Source organism: Echinops telfairi, unplaced genomic scaffold (assembly GCF_000313985.2).
Source record: "Echinops telfairi isolate 266 unplaced genomic scaffold, ASM31398v2 ScPeMD7_70;HRSCAF=299, whole genome shotgun sequence".
In the NCBI taxonomy this organism is placed as follows: Eukaryota; Metazoa; Chordata; class Mammalia; order Afrosoricida; family Tenrecidae; genus Echinops; species Echinops telfairi.
The window spans coordinates 61,831,266-61,848,174 of NW_022103968.1; the positions used below are offsets into that span (position 1 = coordinate 61,831,266).

The following is a 16,909-nucleotide window of genomic DNA, read 5'->3' on the forward strand; positions in this document are numbered from 1 at the left end:
TGGGATAACAGTTGTATGAGCCCCTAATAAAATGTTAAAAAAGAAAAACAAAACCGCCTGGCAGTCCACCTTGTTGAGGACTTTCTTCTCTGTCACTGCCCCCTACCAGGCATGATGCCCTTCCCCAGGGACTGGTCTCGCCTGACAACATGTCCAAAGTCTGTGATGATGAACTCTTGCCATCCTTGCCTCTAAGGAACACTCGGGCCCTACTTCTTCCAAAACAGATGTGTGTCCTTTGAGCAGTCCATGGTACTTTCAGTATTCTTCACCAGCACCACAACACATCCATTCTTCTTCGGTCTTCCTTATTCAGTGTCCAACTTTCACGTGCATATGAGACAATGAAAACATCATGACTCGGGTCAGGCGTCCCCTAGATGCGACTGTTGGAGAAAGTGATGTCTGGTGGAGGTGCCTCCCTTTTGGCTTCTGTGCCTGGTGTGTTGGCAAGGGAAGAATACAGCTGTCTAGCACACACTGGATCCACAGGGCACATCCATCCTGGGATGGGCTTGTCAGGTGGTTTCCTTGGCAACCAGAGTTCCTAATCCCCAACAGCCTCCACTTACCGTTAAGGGGGGGGGGGCGCACATAATTGGATTAGTGAAGTCTATGTCTTTATGAATGTGCAAAGAATCTTAACTCTTTAGAACTGACTTCTTAAAGGGACTAAGCTTCTTTTTCAGACCAGTAGCAAATGTATCTTTAAATAAAATCAGAGCGTGTAAGGCCAGCAGGATCAGGATCGTAAGTGGCCTCTCTGTTGTATTGTGGACACCACTGAGGCCCAGGTGACTTCGGAGGTCACACCATTAGTTACGTAGATAGAGCTAGGCTTTCCACTCCCATCCCGAACCCTACACCAAGAGCCACTTCCACTGTCTGAACCACTCCCCTGCCTGCAGAACTGTACACTAACGCTCTCTGAGGACAGGGACTATATTGTATTGCTTTGTGCATACCTTCTCCAGAGAGACGGCTCTGTCCACGAGCAGCTAATCCATATATTTATCACATCCTGACCTAAGTCTCTTCAACCTATATTTATGATTATACTCTTATGACAGAGGCCTGACAGTGTGAATAGTTAAGCTCGCCCCGAGAGGTTGACAATCCCATCTCTGATCCTGGCTGCTAACCAAAGGCTGGTCCTCCCTCTACCAGCTCCAGGGGAGAAGGACTTGTGATTCGCTGCTGTAAAGGTTGCAGCCTAGAAAATGGTATGGGGGATCCTACTCTGTCACCTGAGGCCACTGTAAGTCAAAAATCAGATGCTTTTAGGAAACTGAACTCAATTCATTCTTTCATCAAGAGGAAATGAATACTCACTGTGCATTGACTTTCTATTAGCCACTTATCCCTTTACCACTCTGTCCCACCCTCTCCATTCATTTTCCACTTTCTCAGTTCCCTTTCCCAGATGTTATGGCCACTGAGAATGCCTTTGCCCTTGGCGGCAGATACCATTGAAGCATCCACAATTCTTATGCACTTGAAAGGTGGACAAGGAATGAATAAAATAGACGAGAGAAAAAACAATGTGTTTGCACTGCAGTGTGGTCACAGAATGTTAAATACCGCGAGGACTGTCCAAAGAATAAACAGACCTGTCTTGGGAAAGTACAGTCAGAAGGCTCCTTCGAAGTCAGGATGGTGAACATGCCTTTCATACACTTTGGACATGTTTTCAGGAGAGACTCGTCCCAGGAGCAGGACCTCGTGCTTGATCAAGTAGAAGGCTAACAGGAAAGAGGGATTCCCTCCGAGAGATGAGCTGGCACGCTGGCTGTGAGTTGGAACAGACTGGCAGCACCCGACAACAGCAGTAGCCCCGTGGGAGCGGATTCTGTCTGCTGGAGAAACAACGCTGGTGACGTTTCTCTCAGAGCAGCACTAGACAATGAAGTCGATATTCTGCTCCAGGGACTGATCCCTCTGGATAACAAGTCCAGAGCTGAAGAGATGAGCTCTCACCAGCCTAGCTTCTGAGGAGCTGTCCGGCTGTCCCTATCCCCACACAGATGTGCTCGTTGTTTTCGCAGTCTGTGGTGGGTTCAATGTTACTCACCAATGCCATAATCCGACTGGACAAGAGATAATGCTCTTACATCACAGGGAGTTATCGACAGCCTTCTCAGGGACTGTGAGGAGGGATAGAGAGAGCGAGAGCGAGGTGTGCGCCTCACCTAGAAAATGTGGAATTATTCATTATAGATTAGTTAGTAAGCACTCGCTTACCAGGTAAGCCATGACTGCATGTGCACCCCCAGATACCCCTAGGTCTTGATGATCTTGAATTTTAGTGTGTGTGAATTCTGAAATCTTTCACCCCAAAAATCCTAGTCTCTTCATTCTGTGGAGTACATATCGCTTTTCATTCGCTTTGTTTGGATCCTCTGAATTACCATAGTCAACAGAACTGCTTCTGCTTACCGCTTCCACCTTTAAGAACGCTGTATTACTGGGTAATTCAGAATATACTTCTATTTGAGATGCGCACATGGCTCTGAGTTATGTTGGTGTGCTAAGCAATGTTCTCTAGAGAAGCAAAGCCAGGAGGCTTATGATATTATGTATATAAACATATATATAAATTATATATATATACATATATATGGATACGTTTCTATAGCAAAAAGTTACATAACAGCAAATTAGTCCACACAGCAGTACAGAGAGCTCAGTCCAACTCACTTTCGTGGGACAGTTACTATACTGAAAAGTCATTCCAACTCACGCGGCCAAGGAAGCAGGCAGGAAGATGGAGTGATGAGGTGTAGCAGAGGCCAGCAGAGCAGCAGAGCAAAGCAGGTCACAGCCTCAAGGGGTAGTGATGCGGAGGTGCAGCGGCATTTGGAGTGGTGGGGGTGACACCACAGCATGGAACAGCACAGCACACAGTCCACCATGGTCCACAGGTTGGCTTTGCCCATGGGTAGCACATCACACGTGATGAGGCACGACAGCTAGCTCAGGCAGAGAGCTGTTAGCTCAGGCAGCATGCTGGTCCAACCACCAGGGAGAAAGAGAGGGGCTGGTCTCCAGCAAGCCGAGTCTTAAAGGCTTGTCTTAAAACAAGCAGCCATCTAAATGGAAGTGTCAGCTAAACCCACAGGGAAGAAGCACACAAGCCTGTGTGATCCAATGATTGTAAATAATAAAATCCAAGATCAGATCAGAGGATAGTATTAGAGCTCAAATTCTGAGCATCAGTTTGCAAAGGATGGATAACAGTGAGAGCCCAACATCCGTTTGCAAAGTCCTCACAGTAAGTAAGCCTCCAATGAATTGCATCAGACTATTGATCAGGAAGTGAGTACCCTTGCCCTCACACAGTGCTTCAAAAGTGAATTAATTCAGGATATTTAGGTTACATTTTAATGTCATCATTTATTTGTTCCAGCTTCTGTTGTTGCTTTCTTTTTTGAGGTTTTTCTGTATTTTATTTTGCTGTTGTTGGGATTTTTTTGTTTGTTTGTTTTAGGTATGCATCTCTTTACATGTAATCCAGGATAGGTACCATATATACTTGAGTATAAGCTGACCCAAATATCAGCCAAGGCACCTAATTTTACCACAACAACAGCATAAAAAATGTGCTGGAAAACATGGCTTATACATGAGTATATATGGTAACTCTATAGATAAAATCACTATAGATTAATAGTTTCCTAGGAGTGTAGCACAGGATGTTAGGGAGCTGATCACAATTGAGATACAAGAATGAGGAAAACAAAGTCCTAAAATTTCTGTGGTGAATATTGCACAACTCTTTTTAATATATTGGAACCATTGAACTGCATAATAAGTGAATTATATGTCAATAAAACTTTTATGTCAAAAATAAAATAAAATGAACTTGAGAAGAAAATTAACTGGATTAAGAAATAAGAGAGCAGTAAATACAAATTAAAGTAAGTCAAACATAATGCTACAGTGAAAACTATTAAAATGTGAAGCTACTGTTTGTGGCTTCTAGGTCGAGACACTACTGAAGGTGATGTTTCCATTTCAGTAGTCCTTTCCCGAAAGACAGCTGCACTCTTCGATTTCCACCACATCAAAACAACAAGCTTGTCATCCTTGAGTGATTCAGATTGTGTCCTTTGAGTTTGTGGAACAAAATGAACTCTGAAGGGGCTAGGTCAGGGCTCTCAGGGGGACAGAGAGCCCTGGTCAAGGTTTCCTAACAAATTCCTCAAAGGAAAGGCCTTGGAGATGCCTTGCCATGATGGGAAAAAAGTTCCTTGGCATAACATTCCTTAACTATTTCTCACCAATGCAATTTTCAAATTTGAACCTTTTTTCCTTCACGACAACCCCAATGATTGCCCTATGTACGTCAAGAAAATTCATTAGTATTATCCCTTTGGAATAGACAGCCAACATAACCTTCTGAGCTGCCTCTCTACCTTGAATTTGGTTTTTAAAGATCATTTTATTGGGGGCTGTTACAGCTCTTATAATAATCCATACATCAATTGCATCAAGCATATTTGTACGTATGTTTCCTTCATCATTTTCTTTTTTTAAAAAATCATTTTATTGGGAGCTCTTACAGCTCTTATCACAATGCATACATCCATTGTATCAAGCACATTGATACATTTGTTGTCATCCTCATTTTCAAAACATTTCTTTCTACTTTGAACCCTTGGTATCAGCTCCTCATTTTCCCCCCTCTGCCCCCCTCCCTCCCTTCCTCACTAATCTTTGATAATTTATAAATTATTATTATTTCTACCTTGAATTTAAGTGACTGAGGTAGCTAGTTTCTTGTGCCAACCTGGCCAGTAAACATGTGGGGTTAATTGAAGGGCAGAGGGATAAATGGCTCAGTGAGCCTTGCCTTTTGAGTTCTCAGGTCTCTTGCTTTCTGATGGTCGGACCAGGGTGCAGCTGCCTTAGCCAGTTCCCTGATTCAGCTGGCAAGGCTCATTTCCTGCAAGACATCCCTGAGGAGAAGCCATATGGACCTACTCCGATGCAGCTCTGGGTGCTGGAGCAGCCGTGTGGAGGCCCCTGCCAGCACTGAGATGTTTACACGCTCACTGACCCAGCTTTCCTCCTGCAGTCGGCATCATTGCGTGTGTTTTGTGAGGAGGAGGAGGACTTTGTGGATTGGTGTTGGACATATGGGTTAATGGGTTAATGTTGGATTGCGGGCTTGGGCAGCACTGGGTTGGGATGTTGTCTTGATGCACACTTACCCTTTATATAAAACTCTCTCTTATACATGAGTTTCTGGGGATTTGTTTCTCAAAGTACCCAGACTAATACAAGTGGCCAAGCATATCTCCTTGGAAGCAAGCGACTGTTATGTCTGGACCATTTTTGGAAGTCACCCTAATGAAACTAACTCACTTCTATCAAGTTGACGCCAGCCCATAGCAAACCTATCGACAGGGTAGAACTGCCCCCTGAGCCTCTGAGACTGTAACTCTTTATGGAAGTAGAAAGCCTCATGTTTCTCCTGAGGAGCAAGTGGTGGTTTAGAACTGCTGACTTTCTGGTTAGCAGCCCAACTTATAACCACTATGTCACCAGGGTGCCTTACTAAGACAAGTGAATTGATGAGAGAAGTTGTCGGCAGACATTGCAGACACATTTTCTTTGGAATAAACCCAGGCTTGTATGAACTGAAACCCTAACAGGAATACTTTTGATTACCTTTGGATAGCATTTAAATAGCCTTATACTGGATTCTCTAGAGAAGAAAAACCAGTGAAGCATATGTATATATGTCTGTGTGTGTACATATGTATATATTTACTTTTAAATCAAGAAACTGGCTAGCACAGTTGTTAAAGCGGCAAGTCCAAATCTAGGCAGTTTCCAAGTATATGGGTCAGGTGTTAGCTGGAGACTGCTCATGGTTTGCATAGCTTCAGGAGCTGATGGCCCCACCTTGGTAGGAAGACGACAGGCTGATGGCTACAGAAGAAAATGAATCTGAGGTCAGCAAGTCAGGCTTGTGAGTGCGGTGCCAAATGAATCTAAGATCAAAAGGTCAGATGACAGGTCACTGACAACTCCTGGGATCAGCAGGCAATATGGCAGGCTATTGTCTCAAATCTAAAGACGCGTAGGTCAGTGGGCCAGATGCATAATAGAGACCCAGCAAATGGCAAGCAAGTTTTTCCACAGCGTCCACTTTTATTGGAAGCAGCCCACACACTAGAAGAAATCTCCTTTCAATTCACTGTATCAGGATTTGATAAGGGTGTTGCATCTCACTCCAATCTAGCAGTTCTCAACCTGTGGGTCGCGACCCCTTTGGGGGTTGAACAACCCTTTCACGGGTTGCCTAAGACCATCGGAAAACACATATTTCTGATGGTCTTAGGAACCGAGACACTGCTCTATTATCTGTCTCCAGGCAGGTCTGCCCACATGCAGATACACCCACATATAAGTACCCGGCATGAAGATTATTTGTTACCCATGCTACACCATGCTTCAAGACAAAATTTCATTTATTTGTCGTTGGAAATAAATATTTCACAATCTACAATTACATATTGTTTTGTGATGAATCACTATGCTTTAATTATGTTCAATTTGTAACAATGAAAATACATCCTGCATATCAGATATTAACATGACAATTTATAACAGTAACAAAATGACAGTTATGAAGTTTCAACGAAAATAATGTTATGGTTGGGCGTCACCACAACATGAGGAACTGTATTAAAGGGTCGAGGCATTAGGAAGGTTGAGAACCACTGCTCTAACCTTTTTACAACTGACTGGCCACCCCTAGCAGATCCCACTATAGAGGAGATTCCACTGTGTTAGGTCACATTATGAGCTCTTACTGGCCCAGTCACTAAGAATCCTGACCCGGCCAAATGGATATAACACCAAACGATCACAATAATGTAGGGAGCCCAGGTGGTGTAGTGGTTGCATGTTGGGCTGTGATTCACAAGATTGGCAATTCAAAACCACCAGTGGTTCCTTGGGGAAAAGATGGGGCTTTCTACTCCTATACAAAGTTACAGTCTTGGCAATCCACAGGGGGGCATTTCTACCCTCTCCTACAAGGTCACTCTGAGTCTGCGTCGACTCTGTGGCACTGAGTGTGGTTTGAGCAATCGCAGTAATGTATATGGGGAACGATCAATGAATGCGACATGTGTAATAACGTGCCCAGGCTCACATCATCCATCCTGGGCATAGTTTTAAACTAGGTGCTGTTGAGCGGATTCCAACTCATGGGTGCCCATGTGATGTCAGAATAGAACTGTGCTCGGTAAGGTTTTCAGTGGCTTAGTTCTTGTAAGTAGATCATCAGACCTTTCGTTTGAGGGGTTCCTGGGTGGACTCAAACTTCCAACTTCTCGGTTAGCAAGCTAACTTTCACTGCTTGGCACCCAGTGTCGTGGAGTAGATGCCCACTCCTGTTCAGCCTATAATACACAAGACAGTAGCTCCTTAGAGTTTCTGAGGCTGTACATTTTTACAGGAGTGAGTAGCCTCGTCTTTCTCCCACAACAAGGCTGATGAGTTTGAAATGCTGACTTGGTAACTACCAACCCTATCCATCACCCACTAAGCCACCAGGGCTTCATAACCTTTATAACAAGCATAGTCATAGTACCTAGGTACTGTGTATTAAAATCGACAGAAACCATTCAGGACCAAAAGGCAACTCTATTAACTTTATTTTTGCTGCTGTACCGCATCACCACAAGCATATTGACTGTACACAATACAACTATATTCTCCCACGGTTCCAGAGGTCCAACGTCAGAAATAAGTTGCCCTGAGCTAAAATAAAGTGTGTCGGCAGAGCTGGGGCCTTCCAAGTAGTGTTCCTTCTCTTGCCTTTTTCTGCTTCTAGAGGCTGGCTGCATGCCTTGGCTCGTGGCCTCTTCCTTGCATTGCTCCATCACATCTCAGGCTACTCACTCTGATCTCCAGCCTCCCTCTGGGAAGAATGGTGAGGTGATCACATTGACTCATCCAGATCAATCAAAGTGAAGAGCCTTGATTGAATCACATTTACAAAGTCTCTCTGGCTATGTGAGGTGCCATTTACAAGTTCCTGGACCTCTCTGGGGACTGCTATTCAGCCTATCACAGGAGGCATGGCCACTCTCAGCTGAGCCAGTTTTCTTTTGCCTCTCCTCTGAGGTCAGCTGGCTGGATGGAGGTGGAAGGACACAGGTGATCCTGCAATTACCCTGCAAAGTGTCAGTGTCCTCGGGCAGGTCTTCGCTGCCTCCACCTGGTGGTCAGGTATGTGCCCTGGGGCCACTTCAACCACTGGTCAATCAGCCACCCTAAATTCTGCCTTCTTTCTCCCTTTTAGCATCCTGAGTGCCTGGAGGTCACAGTGTCAGCAAGCTGAGAGGCAAACAAAGGCAAGATGTCAGGCCGGAGTGGGAAGAAGAAAATGTCCAAGCTGTCCCGTTCAGCCAGGGCGGGCGTCATCTTCCCCGTGGGGAGGCTGATGCGCTACCTGAAGAAAGGGACCTTCAAGTACCGGATCAGCGTGGGGGCCCCCGTCTACATGGCAGCTGTCATTGAGTACCTGGCAGGTAACGCGAACACACCTTGGTGGTTGGGACATGAGCTCAGAAGTAGGGCCAGCATCCAGCACCCTCCTGGCCCTGGGCAATAGCAGGCAGGTGAAGGTGGCGTGGGCAGGCCTTGTCTGTGTGCTTTCCTGCCCTTTCAAGTTTCCGTCCCCACACCTCAGACTGGAGTTGGGAAAACAGGCTTGGAGTCTTTCAAAGCTGGCTGAATCAATCGATGGGCTCCGTTCCCTTGAGCTAACAACTTCAGCTCTCTGTGCCTTTGGATATTTCCAGAGCAACCTTATGCCCTTGGTTAACAGATCAAATGTATGTAAAATGCCCAGGGCAAAGGATGCATTCAATCAATGGTCATCCATCTCATCTTCCTTCCCTTAAGAACTGAGAAGATTATTCAGGGCAAAGTATAAATGACTAATCCGGTGAAGGTGGTGAGTCTTCAAGCTGTATTTGCATTTTAATGAGACACAGAGTCAAGCCAATGGAATGAATCATGACTGGTGCAATTGAATGGCCACTGCGAATAAGTAAAAGGGGCCCTGGTGGCACAGTGATTAAGCAAACCAAAAGGTCAGGGTTCAAACCCTCCAGTCGCTCTGTGTAGCAAAATGTGGCAGTCTGCTTTCTAGAGGTGGACAGCCTTGAAAGCCCTGTGGAGCAGTTCACACCGTCTGGTTGAGTCTCTAGGAGTCAGAATGTGTCCCCAGGCAGGGCAGCGGCCAGGGTGGGGTGGGGGTGGGGGGCTTGGATCGGTGAAAGGGTCGGCATGTTTGTAAGTTTGGGGTGGCTGTTAGTATTTTCTTTGGGTCGTGTTTAAGTGGAAGCTTCCTGTCATCCTTGAAATGACTTTCAACATTCATGAAGCCTCCTTTGGGTCAAGCCTGGAAGATGGAGCAGAAAACAACCCTGCTAATCCCAGTTCAAACACACCAACCACTCGTAGGGAGAAAAATGAGGCTGTCGGCTCATAAAGATTTCCTATATAGGTTCTTGAAAAACCTATATAGGGTAGCTATGCATTGGAATTAATTCAAAGGCAGTGAGTTTATTGGGGGCATTGGGACTGCAGAGGGTAATGAGGATGAGAAAGAAGGGACAGCTTGGGAGACAGGTAGAAAGCAAACTCAGCTGTGCCCCAAATATGGTGAGAAAACAGCAGAGAGGGTGGCCATATCTGACCTTCCCCAACTTCCTGTTGCCAAGAGGCTGGGGTCTGATGTCCCTCCACCCTCCATCCTTCCTCACCCTCCTGTGACACCAACCATCCTCCCAGGGCTCTACTTCTCTGCTGGATTCATTCACTTGTTGCAACGGCCACACAGAACTCACAGACAACACTCACAATTAAGGGGGCTCAGGAAGGGAGTTAACAGGTGATTACAAGCCAGGATTAGTAACCAGTAAAGATACAGTAATTGGTCCACATCAGCACCTCTCCTCAGCCAGCAGCCAAGTCTCTCTCTCGGGGACTCAGACTCTCGGTCACATGGCCCTTGGCCTTTGACTCCCTGGACCAGGAGGCCAACTCACTGATCGACCCCAGAGCCTACGCAGTCTGTGCTGCTCTGTGTTTGGTTTTGGGGTCCGCTTGCCTCAACCGCTGATGCCTCTGGTCTTGGCCTACCGCCAGTTGAGACAGCAACCAGAGATCTCAAATGTGCTACACTGGTGGCTCTTCAAATGGTCCGGGAACTTCTCTCTTTTTCTGCCAAGACAGCTCATTCTTCTAAGCAGGGGAGTGGCAACTAAAATGGACCAGTCCCCTCTATTCGTGTTACACAGACCTTATTTGCAGAGTCCCACCCCATATCTAGGTGGGAATTACAGAAACACGGATAGAAGAGCCACATTAAGACGTTTCACTCCCTTACAAATGGGTAGGATAAAGCGGGGAGAGGCATCAAAGGCGACCTGAATCTTCCACATTTGGGTTAACTACTTTCTTTCGAGCCAGGCCTCCTTGGGTGGGGGAGCAGAAGATGAGAGTCAACAGTACTGGAGAAGCATGTAAGGAATCTGATTAAGAGGAAGAAGAAAATGCAGCTGGTGACTAAAGACGGTGCCTATAGGGCAGCAGGAACAGTGGAGGAGGTACAGGATGTGGAGTTTAGGGCATCCGTGAGACATCCAGCAAAGTGGAGTAATTTGGAATGTTGGCTTTAGGACACCCCAAGCGAGATTTTCACCCTGCCACTCTACAGCTAGGAAGTAGTGGACACATTGCTTTCCTACTCTCTGTGAGATGTGCTTAAGGTAATGCATGAAAAGTGCTTTGCAGCCCTCAGTCACATGGTCCCCATTGCCTTCCGGTCAAATTTGACTCACAGAGGCTCTGTAGGACACAGTAGAGCTGCCCTACAGAGTTTCCAAGCCTGTAAATGTTTACAGAAGCATACTTCCACATTCTTCTACCCTCAAGCATCCAGTGAGTTCCAAATGCCAACCTTCAATTCGCCTGGGTCTCCGGGCCCCCATAGATGTCTTCCCATGTGCAACACGACAAATGCACCTATTGCTGTTGTTAAGTGGAGACATCCTAGGTATGGCTGGAGCCCAAGAGAACTGAGGGTTAATGGTGCGGGTGTAAGACCCTGGAAGTGAGTGGGGCCACCAGAGAGATGAAGCCCCAAGTAGCACCACCGTGTTCTAGTTTATGGTCAAGGAAAAAGGGGAAGGGTGGCCCAGGCGGCTGAAAAGAAAACATTTCAGGGAGGAAAGCAGGTGAATGCAAATCCACAGAATCCAGAAGACGGAAAAGGGTGTGTTAGCAAAGGCAGGTGCTCCTGCAAGGTCACAAGGATCAAAACCAGACAGGGACCCAAGGCTTAGCCACCTGTAAGGTCATGGGTGAGCAACATAAGGGTAGTCACACCTAAAATGCAGTGAGCTGAGGAGTGGGAAGTATGGACTCTAGATGGGGGGAGGTGGGGGGTTGGCTCAAAAGAGAGGAAGAAAGGATGGTGGCTGATGGAGTAGGAGCTGGGGAAGAGGGAGGAGGGTGGGGCTACTTGAGGCTTCAGTCTGAGCAGTTTCTGAGCCCCAAAGAGGTACGTGAACATGGATGAGAAAAGTACGTCTTTATTTCACTAACATTCCCTCACAGTTAATCTCTCTTTCCTTTTGAATGTGAGCAATGAACCGCAGCAATGCCTTCAATACTTGGGGTGTTATTATTTAATGTGCTAATAAAGAAGAACATACATTATTATGCACCAGATATGTTTAATATCTTGAAAAATAGATTTCAACGTAATTGCGTTTTTAATCTATTGAAATACAGTTAACTATTTAAAATTTTTTTCGTCTGTTCAGTGGGTTGTGCAACCACCACCACTATCTAATTCCAGAACATTTTCATCACCCCCCAAAAAAACTCTGGGTCTCTTACCAATCATTCACCATTCCTTTCTCCCTCCAACTCCTAGCAATGATGAATCTGCTTTCTGTATCTGTGGATTTACCAATTCCAGATATTCCATATAGAATCTTACAATATGTGACATTGAGCCATATTTGTTCCTTCACCTAATATAATGTTATTCTATGTGCTGTATTTTAGTCATTTTTAAAGCTTTCTTAAAAAACAAAACAAAAAAGGTTCGTTGAGCCTTTTTCTGACTGCGAAGGCAGAGAAATAGGCTGGAGACACTGAGACATGGATCTCTCTGGGGAAGTGGGTGCCAGTGGATCCAAAACCCAATGGAGACTCTAGTCCAAGAGGAGAAGGTGCATCCGGAACAACAGCACACCAGGATGCCCTCCTGTGGGGACATCAGCCTGTGAAGACCCCGGCTCTGTCACACAGTATTATCTGCACAGCCCTTCTTGTCTGACCCTCATAACAAGGGTTAAATTGCAGCAAGCGGCTCTTATCTTCCCCAATCCCAGCCGTGCACTGGAAAGCAGCCAGGGATGGGGGGTTTCCTTGGATCACTTTTCTTTTCCTCTCAGATTCAAGTCTGTGGTCTCTAAAAGGTCCTCTCTCAAAACACAGTAAAAGGACAGTATTAATTATCTATGAATAATTACACAGAATACAAATGGATTAATTACACCAATCAAGAGGCAGCGATCAGAAGAATGGATAAAGAAACATGGCCCATCAATATGCTGCCAACAAGCAATAAAAATAAGCTAAAAGCCAAAGGATAGGAAAACACAAATCAAGCAAATGCTAGCCAATAAATACCAGGAGTGGTGATATTAATTTATGGTAAAATTGATTTTATGGCAAACACCTGCATGAGACAAGAAAGGGCATTCTAGAACAAAAACTTAATAAAGTTCTATACACCCAGGGAAAGAGCCAAAAAATTAAGCTTTAACAAAAAGTTAAAAGAGGAATAGATAACTCCAGAATAATAGTAGGAGACTTTTTTTGTTTTTTAACATTTTATTAGGGGCTCATACAACTGTCATCCCAATCCATACACACATCAATTGTGTAAAGCACATTTGTACATCGTTTCTCAAAACATTTTCTCTCCACTCAAACCCCCGACATTAGGTCCTCATTTTTCCCCTCCCTCCCGGCTCCCCCCTCCCGCATGAGCCCTTGATAGTTTATAAATGGGTATTTTGTCATATCTTGCCCTGTCCGACGTCTCCCTTCACCCACTTTTCGGTTGTCTGTCCCCCAGGGAGGAGGTCACACACAGTTCCATGTAATCGGTTCCCTCTTTCCTACCCATTCTCCCTTTACCCTCCCTGTTTTGCCACTCACACCACTGGTCCTATAGGGCTCATCCGTCCTGGATTCCCCGTATTTTCAGTTCCTATCTGTACCAGTGTACCTAATAGGAGACTTTTATATGACACTTTAGATGCAAGGCAGATTAACTAGAAAGAAACTCAGCAAAAATACAGAAGTTCTAAACAACACCAACGTGTTGGTGTTCTAAATTAATCAACTTAGCCTCATTGAAATATACAAAATACTTGACCCAGCCACGTAGGAGTGCTGGTAATATAGTGCTTTACAAGTTGGGGTGTGTGGTTTTATACAATTCCATGTCAACTTGCTAAGTGTAGGGATGGAGTCTAGCCTGTCAATCAAGTCAGCCTGATGATGCCTCCTTGTGGGCGTGGCCTTCTCATGAGGATTCTGGGAACGTCTTCTTTCGCTGCCTTCATCTTCCTCCAAGCCACTTGGAGACTTGCGGAGACCTACTCAAAGAGCTGGAAGAGCCACATGGAGACCTGCACCAGCCCTGAGATGCCTCTACCACCATTGGATCCACAAGACTTTCACCCACCGGCCCATGATCTTCCTGCACTCAGCAACATTGCATATGCTGCGTGAGTCTGAAGGGGAATTTATGGACTAGTATCAGACATATGGGCTACTATCGGACTTGTGGACTTGATCTGGACCGGGCTGAGATGTTTTCTCAATATACAATTGCTCTTTGATATAAAGCTCTCTTACACACATATGAGTGTCTTTGGATTTGTTTCTCTACTCAACTCAGCCTAACAAAGGCTGCTAACCCCAAGGTCAGCAGTTTGACCTCACTGGCTTCTCAGAGGGAGGAAAATGAGGCTTTCTGCTCCCTTAAAGGTTTTCAGCCTTGGAAGTCCACAGGAGCAAATCCGATCTGTCATATAAGGTCACTGTGAGTCACCATTGACTAGATGGCAATGCAGTTGGTTTTTTTGTTTGGTATGACCCAACAACAACACACTCTACATTCTTTTCCCAGTGCACAGGAACATTCTCAATGACAAACCATATACTGGGCCACAAAGCAAGCTTCAATAAGGTTTCAAACACCAAGATCATGCAAAGCATCTTCTGAGATCACAATGCTCTGAAATTCGATAGCAATATCAGGAAGAACAAGGAAAATAAAACAAAAAACATGGAAATGGAAGAAAAGTAATGCCCTGCTTTAAACCTACTGGGTAATAGAAGAAATAGAAAATGAAACTTTAAAATGTCTGAATCAAATGAGAATGAAAATAAAATATACCAAATATAACAATACACATTCACATGCAACAAAGGGGAAAGAACCCAAATCAACACCATAGCCACCATTTCCAACAATTAGAAAAAGAATAGCAAAACAAGCTTACAGTCACCAGAAGAAAGGAAATAACAGAAGAAATAAATGGAGCAGAAAGAATTAACAAGAAAGAAGTCAGTTTTTTGAAAGAACTAATAAAATTGACAAACCACTGGCAGCTTTAACAAAGGAAAATATGCAAATTACATGAGTAAGAAATGAATAGTTGATGGCACAACAGGACCAACAAAAATAAAAAGGATACTAACAGAATATTATGAAGTTCTGTATGCTAACCAATCTGAAAACCTAGGGGGAAATGAACGTATTTTAGAAATACACTGTCTCTACCTGAACTAGCATATAACAGACCTATCACAAAACAACAAGTAGAACAGGTCATTAAATCCTCCCCCACCTCCCAAAAAAAGTCCTGGTCCAGGTGACTTCACTGGCAAATTCTACCAAATATCCAGATAAAGGCTGACACTAATTCAACTCAAACTATTTCAGAGCTTAAAAAAAGATGAAATGCTTGCAAATTAATTCTATGAGGCAAGCATAATCCTGATACCAGAGCCAGGTAAGGACGCCACTGAAAAAGAAAATTATTGGCCAATAACCCTGACAGATATTGATGCAAAAATTCTCAACAAAATCCTAGCTAATAGAATCCAACATCATATCCAAAACATACTACATCGTGACCAAGGTGGATTCCTATCAGGTATGCAAGGCTTGTTCACCATTAGAAAAACAATCCATGTAATCTATCACATAATTAAAGCAAAGGAAAAGAACTACATAATTGTATATATCAATACAGGCATTGGGAATATCCAGCCCCCATTCCTGATTTAAAAAAAATAAACTCCACATATTAGGACGAGAAGGGAAATTCCTCAAAATAACTTAGTGCACATACACAAAACCAATAGCCATGATTTTCAGTGGAATGAGGAAAAAAGCATTCCACCTGTGACTGGAAACCAGGCAAAGATGCCTTTCACACAACTCCTTTTCAATATTGTGTTAGAAATCCTAGACACAGCAGTAAGGCAAGAAAAATAATTAAAAGGCATCCAAAGCAGTGAAGAAGTAAAATGATATGATAGTATACATAGAAAACCCCAGAGACTAAGAAAACTATTAGAACTAACAAAAGGATTCAGCAAATGGCATAGTACAAGCTCAATATAGAAAAATGTCAGATTCCTGTACACTAACAAAGAGAACTCTGAGAAGTCATTCAGGAAAAGAATACTATTATAGTAGTCAGTGAAAGAGAGTTTTACAGAGGAAACTCCAAAACTCTACTGCAAGGAACCAAAGGAGACTTGCAGGAATATACCATGCTCATGGATAGGAAGTCGAAACATTGTGAACATGTCAGTCCTACCCAAAGTGACCTACAGAGATAATGCAATCCCAATTCAGATTTCATCATCTTTCTTTACATCGAGGGAAAAACAGGCCACCAACTTTATATGGAAAGAAAAGATCCCATATAGGGAAACACAAAGGGCCAAATCTCACTAAAGGGAGAAAAGATCATCTCTCTTAAACAAATGGTGCTGGTGCAATTGGACAGCTATGTGCAGAACAAGGAAACAGGACCCATGGTATCACTCCATATAGAAAAGCGAATTCAAAATGAGTCAGAGACCTAAATGTGACACTACAGGGTCCTTTCCATGGTCTGTTTAGTACAAGGTTTTTTCAGCAATGTTCTCAGCCAGAGCCCTGCTGGCATAATTGGTTAAGCATTGGGCTGCTAATGCCAGGTCAGCTGTTCAAACCCACCAGCCTCTCTGTGGAGAAAGATAACTTTCTGCTCCAGTACAGATTTGTAGCCTTAGAAACCCTAGGGAATGGTTCTACTCTGCCTTGTAGAGTCGTATGAATCAGAATCAACTCGGTGGCAATGGGTTGGGTTATCAAGGATAGAATACAATTATTATGAAAATGTCCAGCAAATGGTAGTAAAGGATGTATTCTTCTAACAAAATCAGCGAAGTCAAGTGAGGAAGGGACAGCTTTTTCTAATTTGTCCAGAGTTTTCTGTGGAGCAGTGGTGGCATCACTGGCATAGATCTAAAGGAGGACAAAACTAGGGGTGGGGGGGCCCCACTGAAACATGACATACCTCTTTGACCCACAGTCCTACAGGGAACAACACTGGAGACACAGGGTGGGAATTGCACCTGAACTGATCCCACCACACCGAGGCAAAACACTAAGGGCGTGCAACAGAACAGCAAGGGGAACAGAGCAACAAAGTCCCCAGGGAATACCAAAAATAGACTTTGGGGCCAGGGCTTGGGACCCCATCAGACTCGACCGGGAAACACT

The 16,909-nt window shown here is 44.4% G+C and overlaps 1 protein-coding gene across 1 annotated transcript in view; it reads left to right on the top strand.

The window, feature by feature from the left end:
• Positions 1-16,909, top strand: part of LOC101661604 (core histone macro-H2A.2) — a 60,835-nt gene that overhangs the window by 19,783 nt on the left and 24,143 nt on the right. Inside the window, exon 2 of the mRNA XM_045291682.1 lies at positions 8,324-8,552. Coding sequence (XP_045147617.1) covers positions 8,381-8,552 — 172 coding nt within the window. The 5' untranslated portion in view covers positions 8,324-8,380. The remainder of the gene's footprint in view (positions 1-8,323; positions 8,553-16,909) is intronic.